The sequence below is a fragment of the Manduca sexta genome, chromosome 6, assembly GCF_014839805.1.
Source record: "Manduca sexta isolate Smith_Timp_Sample1 chromosome 6, JHU_Msex_v1.0, whole genome shotgun sequence".
NCBI classification, from domain to species: domain Eukaryota; kingdom Metazoa; phylum Arthropoda; class Insecta; order Lepidoptera; family Sphingidae; genus Manduca; species Manduca sexta.
Genome location: NC_051120.1, coordinates 7758006 through 7776773, shown reverse-complemented (window position 1 = coordinate 7776773; position 18768 = coordinate 7758006). Strand labels below are relative to the sequence as shown.

Here is an 18768-nt window from a genome sequence, read left to right as displayed (position 1 = left end):
ATGGCGTGACCAAGGGAAATAGGGATTAATTTTTATATATATAGATAGAAAGTGTTATAAAATTACTTACAGCTAGCCAACGATGACAGAGACCCGCTAGTGTTCCCTTCGCCTTCGTATGCGTAATGTCGCACATCATCGTACGGGTTGATTTCGTTGTCCCGATCTAACACCGACTTTTTGTCGTCCAAAAAGCCGGATATATCTGGTGCCGCACCCACTAAGCCTACGATTAATAGGTATGGGTCAAAATTGGAACATTATGAATAAATTCAAAAATATCAATATGTTTTACGTCTAGTAAATTTTGGGTCAAAATTGGAACATCATAAATAAATTCAGAAATATCAATATGTTTTACGCCTAGGGTATATTTTGGGTCAATATTGGAACATTATGAATAAATTCAAAAACATCAATATGTTTTACGCCTATGTTAAATTTTGGGTCAAAATTGGAACATTATGAATAAATTCAAGAATATCAATATGTTGTACGCCTAGGGTAAATTTTGGGTCAAAATAGGAACATTGTCAATAAATTAAAAAATATCGATCCAACAATACTTCTTATCGGAAAACAGGATGGTAATTAATTATAATACTAACAACTCCTTAAAATATTGACGCTATAACAATTAATCGTACTCACCTCTCGCAGGCATGAAAGTCTCAGTGTCAGGCGGTGGGCCGTCATACATCTGCCTGAGGACCTGAAGGTCGAAGCCAGCGTCACCTTCGCCGCCGCCTTCGTCCTCATAAGCGATTATATTCTCTCTAATATCGTCCAACTCTTTCTCTGCCCAGGCGTCCGCCCGTCGCCGATGTACGACTACTGCTAGTAATAGTACTAAAAAGAAAAAGTTAGGTTATGAGTGGGTCAAAAATGGCACGTAGAAAAAATAAGCTATAATTTTAAATATTTAATATTATTAACATTCAGATTAGCGGTTTCATTGCATTACTTTTATAGCTAGACATATTATTTTATTGAGATTGGAAAATAACAATTTCCGTCATACTCACTGACTAATATAGCTATGCAGACGAGTATGGCGACGAGGAAGTTTGTGTCTATCCCAAATGTGACTGCCGTGAACATACTCCTTTGACAGCTTGGATCTGCGTTCTTGTGAACCGACGGCTGACCCAAATTGTACATCTGTGAGGAACAAATTTAACTTACTTATAACCAAATTGGATGAATTCATAAGCTGTTATTAATCAAAACTAACATCACGCCTTTCCTCAAACGATAAGGCAGAAGCGTAAATGCACTCATTCTTCGCTGAGCTATATCTGTGAACTCCTATTTGTGTAATAAACCTCAACATGTTATCAATAAGGTTACATTTCCAGAAGCAAATCCCTGTTCGCTCTCCGTCGCCTGTACTCAACGATATGATGATTATGCCAAAGTAGTGCCGAACTAACACCCGTATAGAGATTGATTGGCGTAGTTACTATTGATTTTAGACGGTAGACTAGTTCGCATGAACTTGGGGAGGTTACTGTTTAGTTGTCTTGCAGTGAGATGGATTTAGCTGTGTGTAGCTAGTGAGAGTGAATTCATACATTTAGTGGAACGATTTAGTTAAACTTATTTACATTCAGACTTATTGTCGATAGTAATAATCTTCTAAAACGTATGATGAAAATCTAGCAATTGATGGGAATATTACACAAAACCAAATCTATATCCGTCTAATTCAAATAGAGGCAAATCTATGTCCACCCCTATTAAATGGAAGTACCATGATGGGACCTAACATCGCTAGCGTATGTTCTGTGATCTCTGCCTACCTCTGAAAAAGAAAAAAAGGCGTGATGCGATTTAAGTGGAACCTATCTCATAACAAATAAAGATGAAACATACGAAGTCATTGTAGGTGAAATTGCTGATGCAGCCGACGAAGTGCTGATTGGTCGGCACGTGACCCCAGCCGAAGGAGCGGGCCAGGTGCTGCAGGTCGATGCTAGCGCCTCCCAGCTGTAGCGGGCCGTTGACTGGAAAATGAACTCTATTAGTATGGGGTTGAGTTGGGTTCAGTGTGTACAGTTGTTAATGATTTCTAAATAGCATGATAACTTTGCGAAATAATGAGTTGGAAATTGCAATTGTTGTTTAATGTTGTAAAATGTTTTTAAAACTGGAAATAATACATATTTCCTGTTTTTTTTTTTTTTAATTTTCCTTTATTTTTTTTCTAACCATATTTCAAATCCTCATTGTCAACCAGATTAGTTACCAAAGCTAGCGTTACTTTGCCTAAATTATGAAATTCTAATGGTTATTACTTTATTGATTGCTATTGAGCTCTTACTTTTACAGCTCATGCCGATACTGGCTATATTTGACTCAAATATACACAAAAAAACAATAATTAGCTCTTACCGTTCAATATTTCCCGCGGTCCAGTGGGCGCAGCTAGGCTCATACAAGTGGACAGCTTGCATCTATCCACGAACATTTCTATCGAACTTCTCATCAGCACAATCTCAATGAGATGCGGCTTTCCATCAGCAACGAACACTACACTGTTATTGAGACGGGTCGTTCCTGACCCGTAGTTAACTAACAATATCGGGAACCCTTCGACTAGTTCTAGCGACATGAAATCTGTGGACAAACATTTTAAATTTAGAATGGAAGTGAGGAGTATGGGGTAGTGTGGAATTGGCTTTTTATTTATTTTTTAATTTTTTATTGATTCGATAACAGTAAAAAGGATGATAAATATAATAACAATATGCACGAAATGTTTTGTCTTAATTATATTCACTAACTGTAAGTGTAAGACAAGAATTACTCAATTTATTATATACTAGCTTCCGCCCGCAGCTTCGCCCGCGTGGATTTCGGACTTTAAAAATGGAGCCGGTCGCGAACGTTCGAGAATGTTCGTTTTACGAAGCTACTCGCTAGGTGATTCGCTAGCCTCTAGGTGCCAAGCAAGCCGCCTGCCTGTGCGTTCGCGACCTTATATATATACAAAAATAATCCTTATAGCATGATTCAGTATTCACGCATGATGGCTTATTATTAGCGTATTTCATGTATATCTTTGGTGTTTCTGTACCGATTTCTATGATTCTTTTTTATGGAATATTTAATAATGTTAACATTTTTAATTAGGGATGACTGAGAGTGCTATAAACGTAAGAGTAGACAAATATAATGAGAAAGCTTCGAACTGCTAAGCTATCGGGAGTTACACGTGTTATTGTGAGTCAAACATAAAAGATAGACATATGCTGTCGTCGGATATTTTTTACATAATTTTAAGGAGAACATTTCCGTCATACATGATTTCTGTGTAACTTTAACCATTAAGGTTGCACACGCGACGGAAGCTTAAAAAATGGAATAACTTCTCCCGTTTTCCCAACATTTCCCTTGACTGCTCTGCTCCTATTAATTGTAGCGTGATGAAAAGTATACTATAACCAGCACAGGAGTATGACAAATAATTGTACCAAGTTTCGTTAAAATCCGCCGAGTAGTTTTTGTTTCTATAACGGTTATACAGACAGACAGACAAAAATTTTACTAATTGCATTTTGGCATCAGTATCGATCCCTAATCACCCCCTGATAGTTATTTTGGAAATATATTTCATGTACAGAATTGATCTCTCTACAGATTTATTATAAGTATAGAAGATTTTATTTAGCACATTCTGTTACAAATTTTGTTAGTTACTTGCTACACTAAGAAAACTTGCCGCAAAATAGTCTAAATTTTTAATAATATAGCTTTGGACAAGTTGAAGAACTATCCCTCCAAGGCTAACTACCGAAAAAAGGGACAAATATTTGTATAATCTATTAAAATAGCTTCTCAAAACACCTCGGACGAAAACTTCGGAACTAAATGACCTGGGGCTGTGTGGCTTGAATAATTCATTAATATTGAATGTTTCCTTGCCATTATCATAACAGGCAATTTTACATACACTTCAGGGTAGTAGCCGCATGAGATAGGCGGAGGTGTAATGACCTACATTCAGTTTACATCCCATTATGGGATATAATATGAGCTTATCATACACGATACTATTCCTAGACATATCTTTGTATTTCTCCTAGAACATCAAAGTATTAGGCTTGATAATAAGTTAGCATGGTCCATATTAAATAAAATATAATATTATCGGCCCTGTATTATACCGTCCCACTGCTGGGCACGGGCCTCCTCAAGTACTGAGAGGGTTCAGGCCTCGGTCCACCACGCTGGCTTAGTGCGGGTTGGTAGACTCCACATACCTTCAAAATTATCATGGAGAATTTTTGAGGTGTCCAGATTTCGTCAAATTGTATTCCTTCACCGTTAAAGCAAGCGATTACTCACGAAGAATACAGACGTAACTTTAGAAAAGTCAGGGGTGCGTGCCCTTCCCGCCCTGTGGAATGGGGGCGTTTGGAGAATTCCACCACGGTATCCCCGGTCTATCGTAAGAGGCGACTAATAGGGGCCACGAAGGGAGTCGTCGGCGGGCAGCAGGGGGCTGTCCGCCCTAGTGCATTTTTGTGCACTTTTGCACATGTTTCGGTTGACCCCCGGGATGGACGGCAGCGTGTAGTAGGCCTCATGCTGCCGTAGACGCCGAGGGCGTTCGGTGCGCGGGGCTTCTGAGCCCCCCCCCCCCCCCCCCCAATAGGAGACGGAGCGCAAGGCGGCACCGCGCAGGGGCGGCTGCGGACGAATACTTAGACACTTCCGTCAGAGGAAGCCCGCAGTCGTCCCTAATGCGCCGAAGAGGGCCACCGCGGAGTTTTAGCTGGTAGGCCGTGCATAGGTTAGCTGTATATAGGGACTCGGCCCGGCGGTCGCCCGAAGGTCGTCATCAAATCCGGGCGGCTCAACGCCGGGCCGTAAGGCACGGTTACCCCAGCATAACCGCTCAGTCGCCCCCTACGAAGGCTGGGCGGTAGTAGTAAGGGACTTTCTTCGCGAAACAAAAAAAAAAAAAAAAAAAAGGGGTGCGTGTTGGGTTTTGAACCTGCGGATATACGTCTCGGCAGTTCGTTTCACTCCCAACTAGAGCAGCACAACTTTTATTGGTTCAAATACTATAATTTTGACTAATTCGACGATCAATTATATTATTAAAAATAAAACATGTTCTGAGACCTTGCCATACAATTCACACATCCTTTAATCTTTGCCATTAAACAAACGAGGCGAATACCTAATATATAAATGTAAATTTTAATATTCGTTGAAACATTGGAACGTTTTAATCTGTGAATATAAATCATCTAATGAATATTCAGACCGAAAAACATAAAATGCGGGATAATATTTTGTAGGTAATAACATTATTATATTTGCTTTTAGATCGCTTTTTGCATAAACATTTATGAAGGTATCTATTGTGAATTTTATAATACAGTCAAACAAAGGTAAGTGGATAACTTGCTTGGTGACACGGACCATATACTTTTGTTTAGTTACATATCTCATGAGTTATTTTTTATACACGCAAGGTGACCCATTGTACCTAATATTAAATGTAATTGAGTCGTTTTTTAAGCTGTCTGCCTGATGGTAAGCAGCATCCGCCCATGGACTTTGCAATGCTAGAGGCACAACCCAGCCGTTGCCTACCTGGAGGTGAGCACTCTTTTTAAGCCTCATTTAAAGAAGTCATAGTACTCGAGGAATTAAGACTTAAGAGCATTTTTTGTTACACTAAGTTTTATACATCGCACTCTTAATAAAATAATTACCCATTCCAAAATTGCCAATTTGTGGTTATCGTCAAACAACCAATTTCTGTTTGCGATCTTTTAGTTTTTTCCATATTTTTTTCATGGTTTCATTTTTTACCTATCTTAAATAAGCTCAATTTTATAGCAACTTAAAAAAAAGTAGCAAACAAAAATTAGTTTTCCGGCGACGGCCACAAATGAAAAAAAAATAAATGGGTCATTATTATATTAAGAGTGCGACATATTTGAAATCAGAACTTTTTTTTATACTAGTTAATTTTTTTCGCAAAAGTGTCATTTAAGTCAATCAGCCTTTCAACCGTAGATATGATTCGGTTACGTACGTTTCCGAGGAAGGATTTTACTTCATACATTACTGTGTTTTATAAAAAACTTTTCTTCCTGGAAGTTATTATTCATAAAAAATATTGTTGATGTTGAATTAACTGGGTTTTTGTAGTCATGGTGATTTTTCTTAAGTTGACATAAAAATGTTGACAGAAATAATGATGGTATTATTGTGTACTGTGAAAATAGCTGATAAATTTTAAACAGTCTTGTATTAAAAATGTTTGCTATAAAAATAATATTTTATTGGTATAACTGATTAAAATAAGTAAATTATATATCCTCACTATGAAAATATATAATACATAATTACTAATTCAATGCTCTCATTCTGTCGGCACCTTAAAAGTAGCCATACAGGGCCGTTTAAATATTTTGTCGTATAGCATGATTGAAGTGTCGAATTTTAAATAAGTTTGTTTTATTTAATTTCAAAATCAGATGGCTATTGGCCTATTTACTGATTGGAACATATGAGCGATATGACACTCATCAAATTCAAACGTCCGTGCACGTCTAAATCAATCCTGTCGAAACGTGAAATGACGCATCGTAGTGAAACGTTTAAGCGTTACCTATCACGCGATAAGAATCCATAAATCATATTGTTCAGTACAACTGTCAGTCATTATCGCGATCATTAAAAAATCATTACATCACCACGAAACTAGCACAATATAATTCAGGAGAATGGGTAAAGGTGGAATATTATGTTTTTTGTCAGGACGAGCCCTATGAGGCTATGAATAGTGATTTTTTGATATTAATATATAAGACTTTGGTGCCTACTAAATTATTTTGTCAAAACCTCTTCCTTAAGCCGCTGCAATTATGTATTTCATTAGTAATTTGGGATAAGAAGAAAATGATTAGGCAACGATAAGGTTGGCAAAACATCTAAAATAAAAGAAAAGCAAAAATCTTTTTTTTGTATCCTCAAAATATAGATAGATAGACAGTAGTTAAATTGAGCTGACTTAAAATTAGTTTGTACAATTACATAATATACAATTAATAAATAAAATTATCAAACCTCAATTCTTTGAATAAAGTTTTGAATAAAAAATAGGCCAGTAAAATCCAACCTCCTTATTTAAGCCGTATGTAAGTTTTTCCACGGCCCATTCACCTAAATAAAACTATAGGTCGCGTGGTATAAGGGCCTATTGTGAGTTTCATCAGGAAATCATTATTCAAGTTGTTACGCCAATCTGCTGTGACATATTCATTGTTGCACAGAACATTGTCGTGTTCAGGACCGTGGACTAATGAACTTTGTTGCTTGTTATATTGCGTTGTAAAAGTATTTTTGGGTTAAGGAAATTATCACTACTTTACGCCCTCTATTTCGTAATGACTATTGTTACGTTTTCGTCATGTGTTTATGGCTTAATCGAGTCGATATTTCTAGGTTTGTAAGTTTGTTAGTTTATCGATATTTACAATCAAACTAATCGGGGCCAAAGATGACTGAATTAACGAAATATAAACAGTAAATCCATAGACCCAATAGTGATGGGACTAAATCTTTTTATCTCTATTAAACACTTAGATTAAGTTCTAATATTAATAACACTCAATTCTACTTTAAGAATATGTGATTGGAACACATAATACAAAAGTTATAATGTATTCGTTCTCGAACAATACAAGCGTTTATTTACTAAGCACCCTTCCCACAAAGAGAAAGTTTATCGGGAATTTGGGATTTCTTTGTATATATTACACAGTTCGTATATTTTTCTTCGTCCCACAAATATTTATTCAGAATATTTTTGGGCGATTTATTTAACAATGTCTGAATATTGCATCAATATAGCTTTGTTGTACCATACAAAAAAGATGATTAAAAATGCAAACGATCACCATATTACATAAACAATAACTATATAATTATTAAATTATATTTAAATACTGAATTTCAATTTCAAATGTGTATTTATTTTAACGATGATTCTAATATAAAAATATCATGGCCGACATTTCCCCAGTTGACTCGACAGCGGCCATGTTTAAATCTAATATTTATTATATTTATATTTTTATTTCATCTATCTTTATAAAACTACTGCAATACAAGCTTTCGGAAGTTGACACAATTAACTTTCCTTTAAGAAGTTGCTCAATGTGAACCACTTAACTGGATTGGCAATTTGGCAGTGACCGAAGAAATATTTGCCCGACCAGCAAAAATACATTGGCACGGTACTAATTCTGACTTACTTTCTGTATTGTTTCGTTTATTTTTCCGGTGTGATTGACGTGTGTTGTTGAGTAATCTTATTGTTGATTGGATATTTAAAGTTTATTTTTGCAGTTTTGTAAATGTATTAACAAAAAGTTATGGTGAATTAGGAAGTGGGCTTTAATGGTAAGCAATAGGGAATTTTAAAGTAATGGAGATAAAATATATTTAGACTTAATTCTCTAACCATTAAAGTTGCACGATTGTCAATATCAAGTGCGAAGTCTTAATAACTTGCAGAAAAGCCGACATAATTCTGACGATCAATGACGAACGTGATGTTAACGGCAATCTTACTGTACAACATCCCAATTAATAACCATTCTCTATATACTAACCTTGCACATCCAACAACGGGTTATGTTTCAAAGGTCCCACGTAGAACACTAAACTGTTGGGCGCGTGTGACGTCACTGTCAGAGTGACTCGGCCCTCATGGCACGCCGGCGGTGAGGAGTACATGGCCCAGCCGTCGCCATGGAAACCTATTGAGGTCTGCTCGCAATGAGGGCCTGAGAGACCTTCTGGGCACTCGCATTTGTCCGCGAACGGGGTACCTAGAGCGATATAATGTTATTAATTTGGGTATAGAAGATAGGTAAATTAGATGGGTGAGTGTGATGCCCATACATATAAAATGTCAAAGAAATTCTATATAAATGCACAGTGAAATAAATTTATTACTATAAATGAAAAACTAGTTGACAATCTTTTACTGCATTAAGATACCGTTTCGCCCATACAAAAAAAAAATAAGTAAATTGTGTACAATAGAAATAAAGAAATATTAAGTGTGTTTCACTCTGCCCCTTCTTACCCTATGTTACGTTTGATTAACGGAAAGGATATTTGTGCTGAAAAACCCGCATTAGCAATTCTGTTTCGGTGTCCTGCAAATGGTAGCAAGCCAGTGGAACCGGTTTATTTATGTCAACGGACACAGTTCCAGCTTGGCACTACCACTGTATAGATATTCAGTTATTTTTTTATACGCGCACAAAGTGACTCCACAGGACATGATGATAAGTGGAGTGGAGTCCAATAGAATATCGACTGACAAGATATGATTATCCCTCGGCAGTCGACACAATTATGCCGGCCTGTTGGAACCGGATATACACATGCTGATCCCGGAATGGGCCACATTTACGAACACTATAGCGGGTTTTAATACCTTGTGTACAATGGTCGCTATCCGGGCGGATATAATATCCTACCACCAGCAAGAATTCATATTTAGTAACAGACTAAATAAGACTAACCTAGTTAGCCTAAACATAGACCGTATAAAAAGACGCTACTTAGTTTCACTCTAAAGTGAATCATATCGAGTATCGTCGGTTGAAATGCTTATTGTCTTAAGCGAAATTCTTTTTTGGAAAATTTTTAACTACGTTCAAAAAATATAGAAAAAAGTGTTGATTATAAATATGTATGAAACTTAGTGTCGCAAAAAAATGTCGGTTAAGTCAATTAGCCACTCAACCGTCGATATTAGCTGAGACTCTGTCAAATTAAAGTCATCTTAAGATAACTATTTAATCTCGTATTAATATCAGCAAGTGATATAAGTCTCAATATGTGACAGATTTTGACATTTGAGTTTTATTTATTACTGCGCCGACTTAGCCGAGAACAAACCCTTAAATGACCACTTAAGCTTTGTTTATTAAATAGTTCAATTTATTAAACTTCTACTTGAGATTCTACTCAAAGTTGAGATTGATTTATTAATGGATCTTAATATTCTAGTGGTAATAAGATAAAAGCACTGCAAATTCATACATACATGTGAATATGAAATGATATAAAATCTCCGATACACTTTCAGAGAGTGGCTACACTTATGACCTAACATTTACATACATTATAAATATACCTTAAATTTTAAACTCGGTTCAAACCACAGCACCAAACCGATATATATTTTAGTCACCTTTAAGTTGTTAAGAGTATTATGTATTTGCTGGTGGTAGGATATATTTTATATCCGCCCGGATGTCGACTACCGTACACAAGGTGTTGAAACCCGCCATAATGGCCCATGTGAGTGTGTCACGTTCTGGGATCAGCCTGTGTATATCCGGTTCCAACAGCAGTGGAAATAAAGTGGCCTATACATAAAAATATAAATCCGGCACTGATTCTATTAGAATGTCCTTACCTCCATTAAGGCACACGAGAGGCTCCACCACGTCACAAGTGCATTCAGACTCGACTCTAGCAGAGACGCCCACGAAGCTGGTGGTGTTGGTGTACACGGAGAGAGGAACGTTGTTCTTTATCAACACGTTCCTGCAGGAGTCTTCGCACTGCTCCTTCTCTATGAGGCACTCGTCGATGTGGACCATGTAGATCTTGGCTTGGAGTAGTTCTTCCACCTGAATGAAGATATGTTTTGGTTAAAAGGATTAAATTGACAACCATTTACATCTTCATGTATTTCTAGACCTAAAGGTTGACTGGGATATTGTCTATGAAAATGATACTAATAATCAATTTATTTTAAAAATTACACATTCCAAAGTGTATAAATACTATAGTTAGTAACAAATGCACTTATTATTAATATTGACCTATAAATAAAAAATACTTTAATATGTTTTTTATTAGAATATACTGGGTCCTTTTGATATATTTTTGAGACATTTAGGTATCACAAACATAGGTCTCTGGTCTCAATGCGAGAATCGAACCATCGGCTCATAATCGGCTTTGTCAAAACCTATTCTTCACCTCACAACAAAACAATGAATATTTACGCACCGTAATTTTTTTGCCTCACGACACGGAGTTTAATGAACTTTCAAGGTTAAGGTGAAAATTTAAGTAATTTGTGAGCAATTAACCAAAGCCATTTGAAGGCTGTTGCGTGCAGAAAGACATCAATGGTACAGTGTTTTTAAAGAACACCTAAACGGACACTCCCCTTGATAGTGGCAACAAAGAGAATTTATGAAACCATGAACTCAAAAAAAATCAATTTACATATTGAAGAAAAAAATCAAAGAAATTATATAAAATTAATGGTATTTTTAAGAACATCTAAAGCGACATTCCCTTTGATAATTAGCAAAGACAAATTACCAAACCATTAACTTAAAAAAAAATATAGAGTAAAGAAAAAATATAAAGACATATAGAAACAAAAAAAATATTTTTCTTTTATTTGGCTACAAAAAAACATCTTTATCTTCATAATTTGCGTTACTTGGAACTATTTTCAGACAAACGACAACGACTTTGCTTTTTGTCTATAATATGTTGACAGCTTATGTGCGACGCCATATTTGTCAAACGTGTCACGTGACCACTGTCATGGCGGTACTTTCCATCAAAAATCATTTTCAAAAAGAAACCGATAAAAAAAAATCAACTTTATTTATTTAAACCAAACGCATTTGGTAGTTTACTTCTTGAAGGTAATTAGTATATTTTTTAAATGAAATATCTTCGTAATATCCCCAAATAAAGGTTCATTTAATAATTCTGTTTATCCATAACGTTTTCTCGTAAACTTGAAAGATGTTCAGTTATTGACATAACGTTGTTTAATATTATCCTATCTCCGACATTTTTATGTATGCTTCATTATCTTTGTGCGTAAATCTTCATATTTTTATATTACGCGACGTATTTTAAATATCATTATCGGATTGCCACAACAGATATCGTATTCCATTATATTATGGTATAAACTTGCATATGGTAAGAAAAAATAAATCGAAACGTAACCTGTTTTAATAATACAATTTTCAAAAGAATTGTCAGAATAAAAGTACTTAATTAAACACCTCTACAATCCAATCATAATAAAACTTTACACATACAAGCTGGTGGTAGGAAATATTTTATATCCGCCCAGATAGCGACCACCGCACACAAGGTGTTAAAACCCGCCATAGTATAAAACGTAAATGTGTCGCGTTCCGGGATCAGCCTGTGTATATCCAGTTCCAACAAGTCGGCATAATTGTGTCGAATTTCGAGGGGTAATCAACGTTCTATTAGATCCTATTCCACCTACCATCAGGTGCAAACCGTTCAAAACGAGAAGCAGTAGCCTATAGCACTCAGGAGTAATATTTTTTTTTATTGCATTGAATGACGAGATGAGTTTGCCGTTCACTTGATGGTAAGCGATACGACCGCCCATAAACAAAAGAAACACCATCCAACACTTTGAATTACAAAATATTGTTTGGTATTCCATTACGCTTGCCATCCTGAGATATAAGATGTTAAGTCTAATTATGTCCAGTAGTTACACTGGCTACAATGCCGTTCAAACCGGAACACAACAGTGATTACACACTGCTGCTTGGCAGCAGAAATAATCATCGCGGTGGTACCTACTACCTACCCAGGCGGACTCTCACTTAAGAGAGACCTACCACCAATAATGCAAGTTCCTATTCAAAAACTCAAAATGGGTTTAGAAGTTCCTGAGATTAGCGCTTTCAAATAAACTAACAAACTCTTGAGATTTATATATTAGTATATATTAAGACTTACCTTCTCTTGTATGCCAACCACCATGCTGTCAAGTTTCTCTGGCGGGTAGTACGGAGATCCGTGTGCTGAGAACCGAACGTCCAGAAACACATCCTTCACAGTCAGTTTGCTGAACACGGTGAACACGTCCACGTTGTCTAAAGAAGTGTTATACAGCTGGGCGAGGAGGTGGTGCAGTTTGTCCTTTTTACTCGTACCCTGTGTGAAAGAGATGGAGATATGAAGAGATGCTAACTGCTGAATAATTATTTTGCTAAGGTTTTTTTGTGTGGTGTGAATTCGCCTTAAGTTTATTATCGCAACCCTTGGTCAGATATTTCAATTGATTTTCGATTGTTTTATCTCTTCCTTACCATTTGACTACCAATAATTTTGTATAATTCCCCAATTTCCTATTATATATCTTCGAAACCGAATCCAATCATTAATTAACGAACAAGATTCATGACCTAAATACACCAGTAATTAATCAAAAACTATTCAACCTATAAAACATAAATAGGCCCTTTGTACTGGTCTAGACGTATTTAATTAACTAGTAGGTACGTAGACCTACGCATATCGTGAGGAGCCGCGCAGTTGACGACCAAAACTAGTGGTTACACGGATTATTAATCACTACATAGTATAAAACAAAGTCGCTTTCTATGTCCCTATGTGTGCTTGAATCTTTAAAACTACGCAACGGATTTTGATGCGGTTTTTTTAATAGAGTGATTCAAGAGGAAGGTTTATATGTATAATAATAACATCCATTAAATAGTCAGCATTGCACCCGTTCGAAGCCGGGGCGGGTCGCTAGTTAGTGTAATAAGAATGATTAATACATATTGGATTATGTAGACATCTGATTTCAAAGCCAGTGTCCGGTAGACAGACTATACTACTGCAGTTTGGTTAAGGATTGTTGGTTTTTTTTTTTTTATACAGACACCTCAAAGTGATCCCGCTGCACTGATGGTAAGTGGACTGGGGTCCAATAGAATGTCGACTGACGAGGAATGATACGCCCTCAGGCGACACAATTATACCGGCCTGTTGGAACCGGATATATACAGGCTGATCACGGAACGCAACACACTTATTTAGGCCACTATAACACCTTATCTAGGATGGTCGTTATCCGGACGAATATAAAATATATCCATATACCACCAGTATATTTTTAATTATTAAGTAGGTGTTGCTCGCGGCTTTGCCTGCGTGACGAATCTTTACCACTCCAAAAGTCCCAAAAAACTCACTAGCGATTTATAGCATCGCCAGCGCCATCTACATAAAAAATCCAATTATTAACCATGGAAGCCTATTCCCAGGATTAAGAGTAGCCTATGAATTGATTCACGATATAGGCTATAAGCGTACCAAATTTAAACTAAATCCGTTCAGATGTTTCTTTATTTACTTCTAACAAACATCCAAACATTATCACAAACTTTTGCATTTCAATATTATAATTATAATATATTATAGAATGAATAAGATTAGTAAGATAAGATAACAGTGGTAAGGTTTACTTTGTTATCAAAGTAAATGTTACTATCTATTTATACTATGTATAAGGGCTTTACTGAATAATGCCTATGAAATTCAGGGATAATGTGGTTTCTTCCAATACAAAGTAAAGGATACAGAATAAGTTGTGTTTATAAAATATTTACATACATTTCGTAAAGATATTCACGTTAAACAATTTGAGATAATACATTGTTTACAAATGATTGTTAGAAAGGTTCTTAAATGAGAATTTCAAATGAACAAAGATTTCAATGGATTATTACACGGTACACTAAAAGATACATTTCCAAGAAATCCCTTCGCTCGCAGACTATTTTTAAATTGCAAATATTGTTCAGAGCACGTATGTAAAAAGAATAATGATTTGTGCTGAGATATTTTTACGACATACAAAGATAGTTGCAGTGGCGTTGTTATATTTGAATCGGGTGAGTCTTTGTATTAGTAAGTAGACTCAGAAAGGCCAATTGCCCTAAGAAAATACGCTAATTTAGCCTTTATAGTTAATGAAAATGATCATGCAAATTCGTTCATAGAACATGCCTATTTGTATCCACAAAAATATCTAGGTTACCTAATAATACCTACACTCTCATTATAATATAACTAGGCACCCCCCCTCTGTCCCATCCGGGACGCACGACCAATTACATCCTCAAGCGGTTACGTTAACAACGCTGAATGGTTCTCATAAATTAGACCAAGGCTAGACAGTCTTGCGATAGACCTAGTTGCGACCAATTAATTTGAATTAGCATTGTGGTTTTTATTATTCGTTTGAGTGTGTCATTTTATACTGGACATTTTCTCATAATTTAAGTGTGAATGTTTGTTTAAGATGGCGGGACGACTTGCACAAGAGGGTCGGCAGAAACTGGATGCATAAAGCAACTGACCGGACTCTAAGGCGTACCTTGGGAGAGGCCTATGTCCAGCAGTGGACTGCAACGGGCTGATGATGATGATGAATATATAATAAGATACAGAAACAACTGAACGGATTTGGATAAATTTAGCACTCGGATACATGTCCTGGATGAACATATAGGCTAATTTTAATCCCGATAATTTGCTCCTACGATAACTATTTTAATATTTTATCTGATTTTGTGATAATGCTGGAGTCATTGTTAGCGACCAACGTACACAACGTGTTAAAACCTGCCATAGTGGCCCACGTAAGTGTGTCGCGTTCCGGGATCAGCCTGGGTATATCTGGTTCCAACAGGCCGGCATAAGTGTGTCAACTGTCGACGGATAATCATCTCTCGCGACCCCACTCCACTTACCATCAGGCGTAGTGGCGTCACTTTGCCGACAGCAGTATTATGTTGACCTGTATTAGTTTACTCATATAATTTACACATATTTTTTGTAGCATTAGAAAAAATAACACCATGTATAAGGTTTAAATATTTTCGTTACATAACCGCAGGAATAATTATAATAGATTGCGTGAACGCATCCCAACCAGTTTTAGATTGACATAAATTACTTTAAATAACGTGCAAATAACAGAATTTGTAGTGAGCGACACACCTGCGTTACACTAATGGATACAAATGGGACATTTTTGTGGTATCATTTAGTAACTTCATTTGATCAATTAATTTAAAGGCAGCTGCATAAGGTATCCCTTAATCCGTTTAGACTTTGATTGATACTCGTGTAACTACAGGGTGAGTGATTTTATACGGATCTTTTTGTACAATAAATGATAACTTTTTTTTATAGGAATTCAGGAATAGATTTTTTTTTTTCATTAAGTAAGTATATGTTTTTTTTGTGCCGCGTAATCATATTTTTCTAAATGTATAAAAATGCACTTATAAATTCTAATTTTTAACAATAAATTGTAATTATTATGTTTTTTTAACTCATAATAGTTATATTCTGAAAATACTTACATCTTCCTCAGGAATTATGAACTCTTCAGCAGTCATGTTGACGAAACGTATTGATCCAGACTTGTCGACAGCTTCCTCAGGGATCTCTTTGATTGTCACGTTTATAGTTGCTTCAACCCAATGGAACGGTACTAGGGGCTCGTTCGCTTCGGTTACCTACAAATTAGATTACTTGTATATTCTGATATAATAAGGTTTAAAGTGCTAAAGCAACGTTGTTTGGTCTATAACATAATTGACTCGGCTTATACAGGGTGTCAATAAAAGAGCTAACGGTTAGGGACAATTTTAGTACAAAATAAATCGTTTTTATTACAAGTATTATGTTAAACTGAAACGCACGAGTTGCGACAACAAACTGAACCACAGAGTATATTTTTATAATGGTGATCATCACAACATAACCAGTTACAATAAATTAAAACAGATGGCGCTAGTGCTTATGCTTATTTCGTTCCTGTTTTAACACATACAGAGGCTTCCATATACTTGAAGGAGGAAACTGAAAATAAGTAACGATTGTATTTATTCCCGTCCCACGATGTAATTTGTGGTGAGCGCAATGCCATATCGGGGTCCAATCCACAGCTAGCCACATCCAGCGAACCACAATTATTTTCTATACTTACATTAAATCTCAAAAGATAAGTGCCGTTCGGAGTTCCCTCCTTCATGGTAATCATTCCAGTGTTTCTGTGCACGTCGAAGTACGGACTCCTTTGTTCGTAAGAGGGTAGCCACATGAACCTCTTGTCTGGAAGATCCCAATCATCAGGGTCGTCCACGTATACTCGTCCAATCTCAGTGTCCGGGGCCTCACCCTGTGCGTAGAAAGTTATTAATACCGGAATAAAATTTATGGTATAATTGGGGTAAGTTCGGATTATGGGGTAGACCTTTAATTCATAATTCCCGCCTAAATTCATTGAATTATGGTGTATTACGAAACGGTACATAAGGTGTACTGTCCATGTCAGAAAATGTCGGGGTTAGAAGAAACGAAATCAACAATCTTACCTCTGCTTCGAACTTACCCCAATATTAGTTCATATATTTAAAAATATACTGAATGCAAATGTTGAAGACCTAACTATTGGTATAGTAGTGAGTGATGTCTTAATAATTACTTTGTATATCACATACTTATTACAAAATCGATCTGAAGAAAATATCTTTCATAAACTGTCTTTAAATTTAATTCTGAGATTTAAAGTGAAATAAAATTATACTTCAAATTATTTGTTTTGGATATAGTACAGAACATCGTATTTCGTTAACAAAATGTTACAGTTTTATATAAATATTAGAACAAACCATTTTTGGCAAACATTACAACGTAAACATGCATATTAAATCATGGCGAACTTGTGTTACACATAACTCCACAAATTAAAAAGCAAATGCATCACTCGGCATTCAACTTATTTTATTCATATTTCCATATTTTTCACCAGATATTGCAACTTTTTCGCATAGTTAAAAAGTGCATAATTTATTTTATACTACGGGTATTTGCAGTCGCTATAGTGATGTCATACCCAGCATACTTTCCGTATGAAAAAGCAATTTGAAAATGCGAACAAAGTTCAATTATTATGAGTGCATGTTGATTCAATACGTCGGAATACTTTGACAGATAATGAATTTCTGACTAAAAATGTTGATATAAAATCGAAAATCGTCAATACTACCTTTATTGATAAATATCAATACAAAGAAAATGATCAATAAAAAAGAAGTAAATAAGATTTACAAATATCTAAATACAAACAGGACACACTCGACGATTAAAGAACAAGTTTCAGTAAAGAATACACAGTCATGAAACTATACACAAGATTTGAATGATAATGGCTAACATTTGTAGAATTAAAATTTTTAAGCACAGAAATATGTGAAACTTGAAAGATGAGTATAGAATGGGTGTTGGCAACAGATTTTAAGACATAGATTAGGACCATTTATCAGTGCTAATTGCGTTGATAAACAATTGCCAAATTATCATTATCCAGCCACAAGTCGGCTACACATTCTCAAATAGATACTTTAACCCTATAGTAAAAATATAATATTGACGTCCAGTGACGTTACGTCCATTTACGGTCGCCAATGTCATGACAGTTTGTCTTAATAGATTGCAAATTCAAATACTCAATTAAGGACCATTTCCACAATGTTCCAAAAATATTATCCGCCAATTAACATATAAGACAGTTAATTCTAAATTCACTCTTTTGTTTACTAAACGTAATTAAAAAAACATTTGTACACAAACTGAGTTTTGTAACATTTAACATTTGTCTGTTTTAATACAAATAGATTTAATGATTATTGATTGATTGACCATTTATTTGAAAGCTTGAATTTGTATTTGGTTGCTAAATTATATTTGACCTGACTTTTACTCAAACATTAAAACAGACCCTTCGCCAAGCTCACATAACGATTTCCAATAAATCTTTTAATAGAATTGGGAATAATCTATAAATACAGCACGTAATTGAAAAGTAATGAGACTGTA

At 35.7% G+C, this 18768-nt stretch overlaps 1 protein-coding gene across 1 annotated transcript in view; it reads right to left on the bottom strand.

Moving 5' to 3' along the window:
* Positions 1–18768, bottom strand: part of LOC115442177 (DE-cadherin) — a 271403-nt gene that overhangs the window by 6206 nt on the left and 246429 nt on the right. Inside the window, exons 14-23 of the mRNA XM_030167178.2 lie at positions 16877–17068; positions 16248–16403; positions 12823–13020; positions 10472–10688; positions 8646–8864; positions 2395–2619; positions 1876–2006; positions 1026–1161; positions 652–849; positions 71–226 (exon numbers count right to left, since the gene is read on the bottom strand). Coding sequence (XP_030023038.1) covers positions 71–226; positions 652–849; positions 1026–1161; positions 1876–2006; positions 2395–2619; positions 8646–8864; positions 10472–10688; positions 12823–13020; positions 16248–16403; positions 16877–17068 — 1828 coding nt within the window. The remainder of the gene's footprint in view (positions 1–70; positions 227–651; positions 850–1025; positions 1162–1875; positions 2007–2394; positions 2620–8645; positions 8865–10471; positions 10689–12822; positions 13021–16247; positions 16404–16876; positions 17069–18768) is intronic.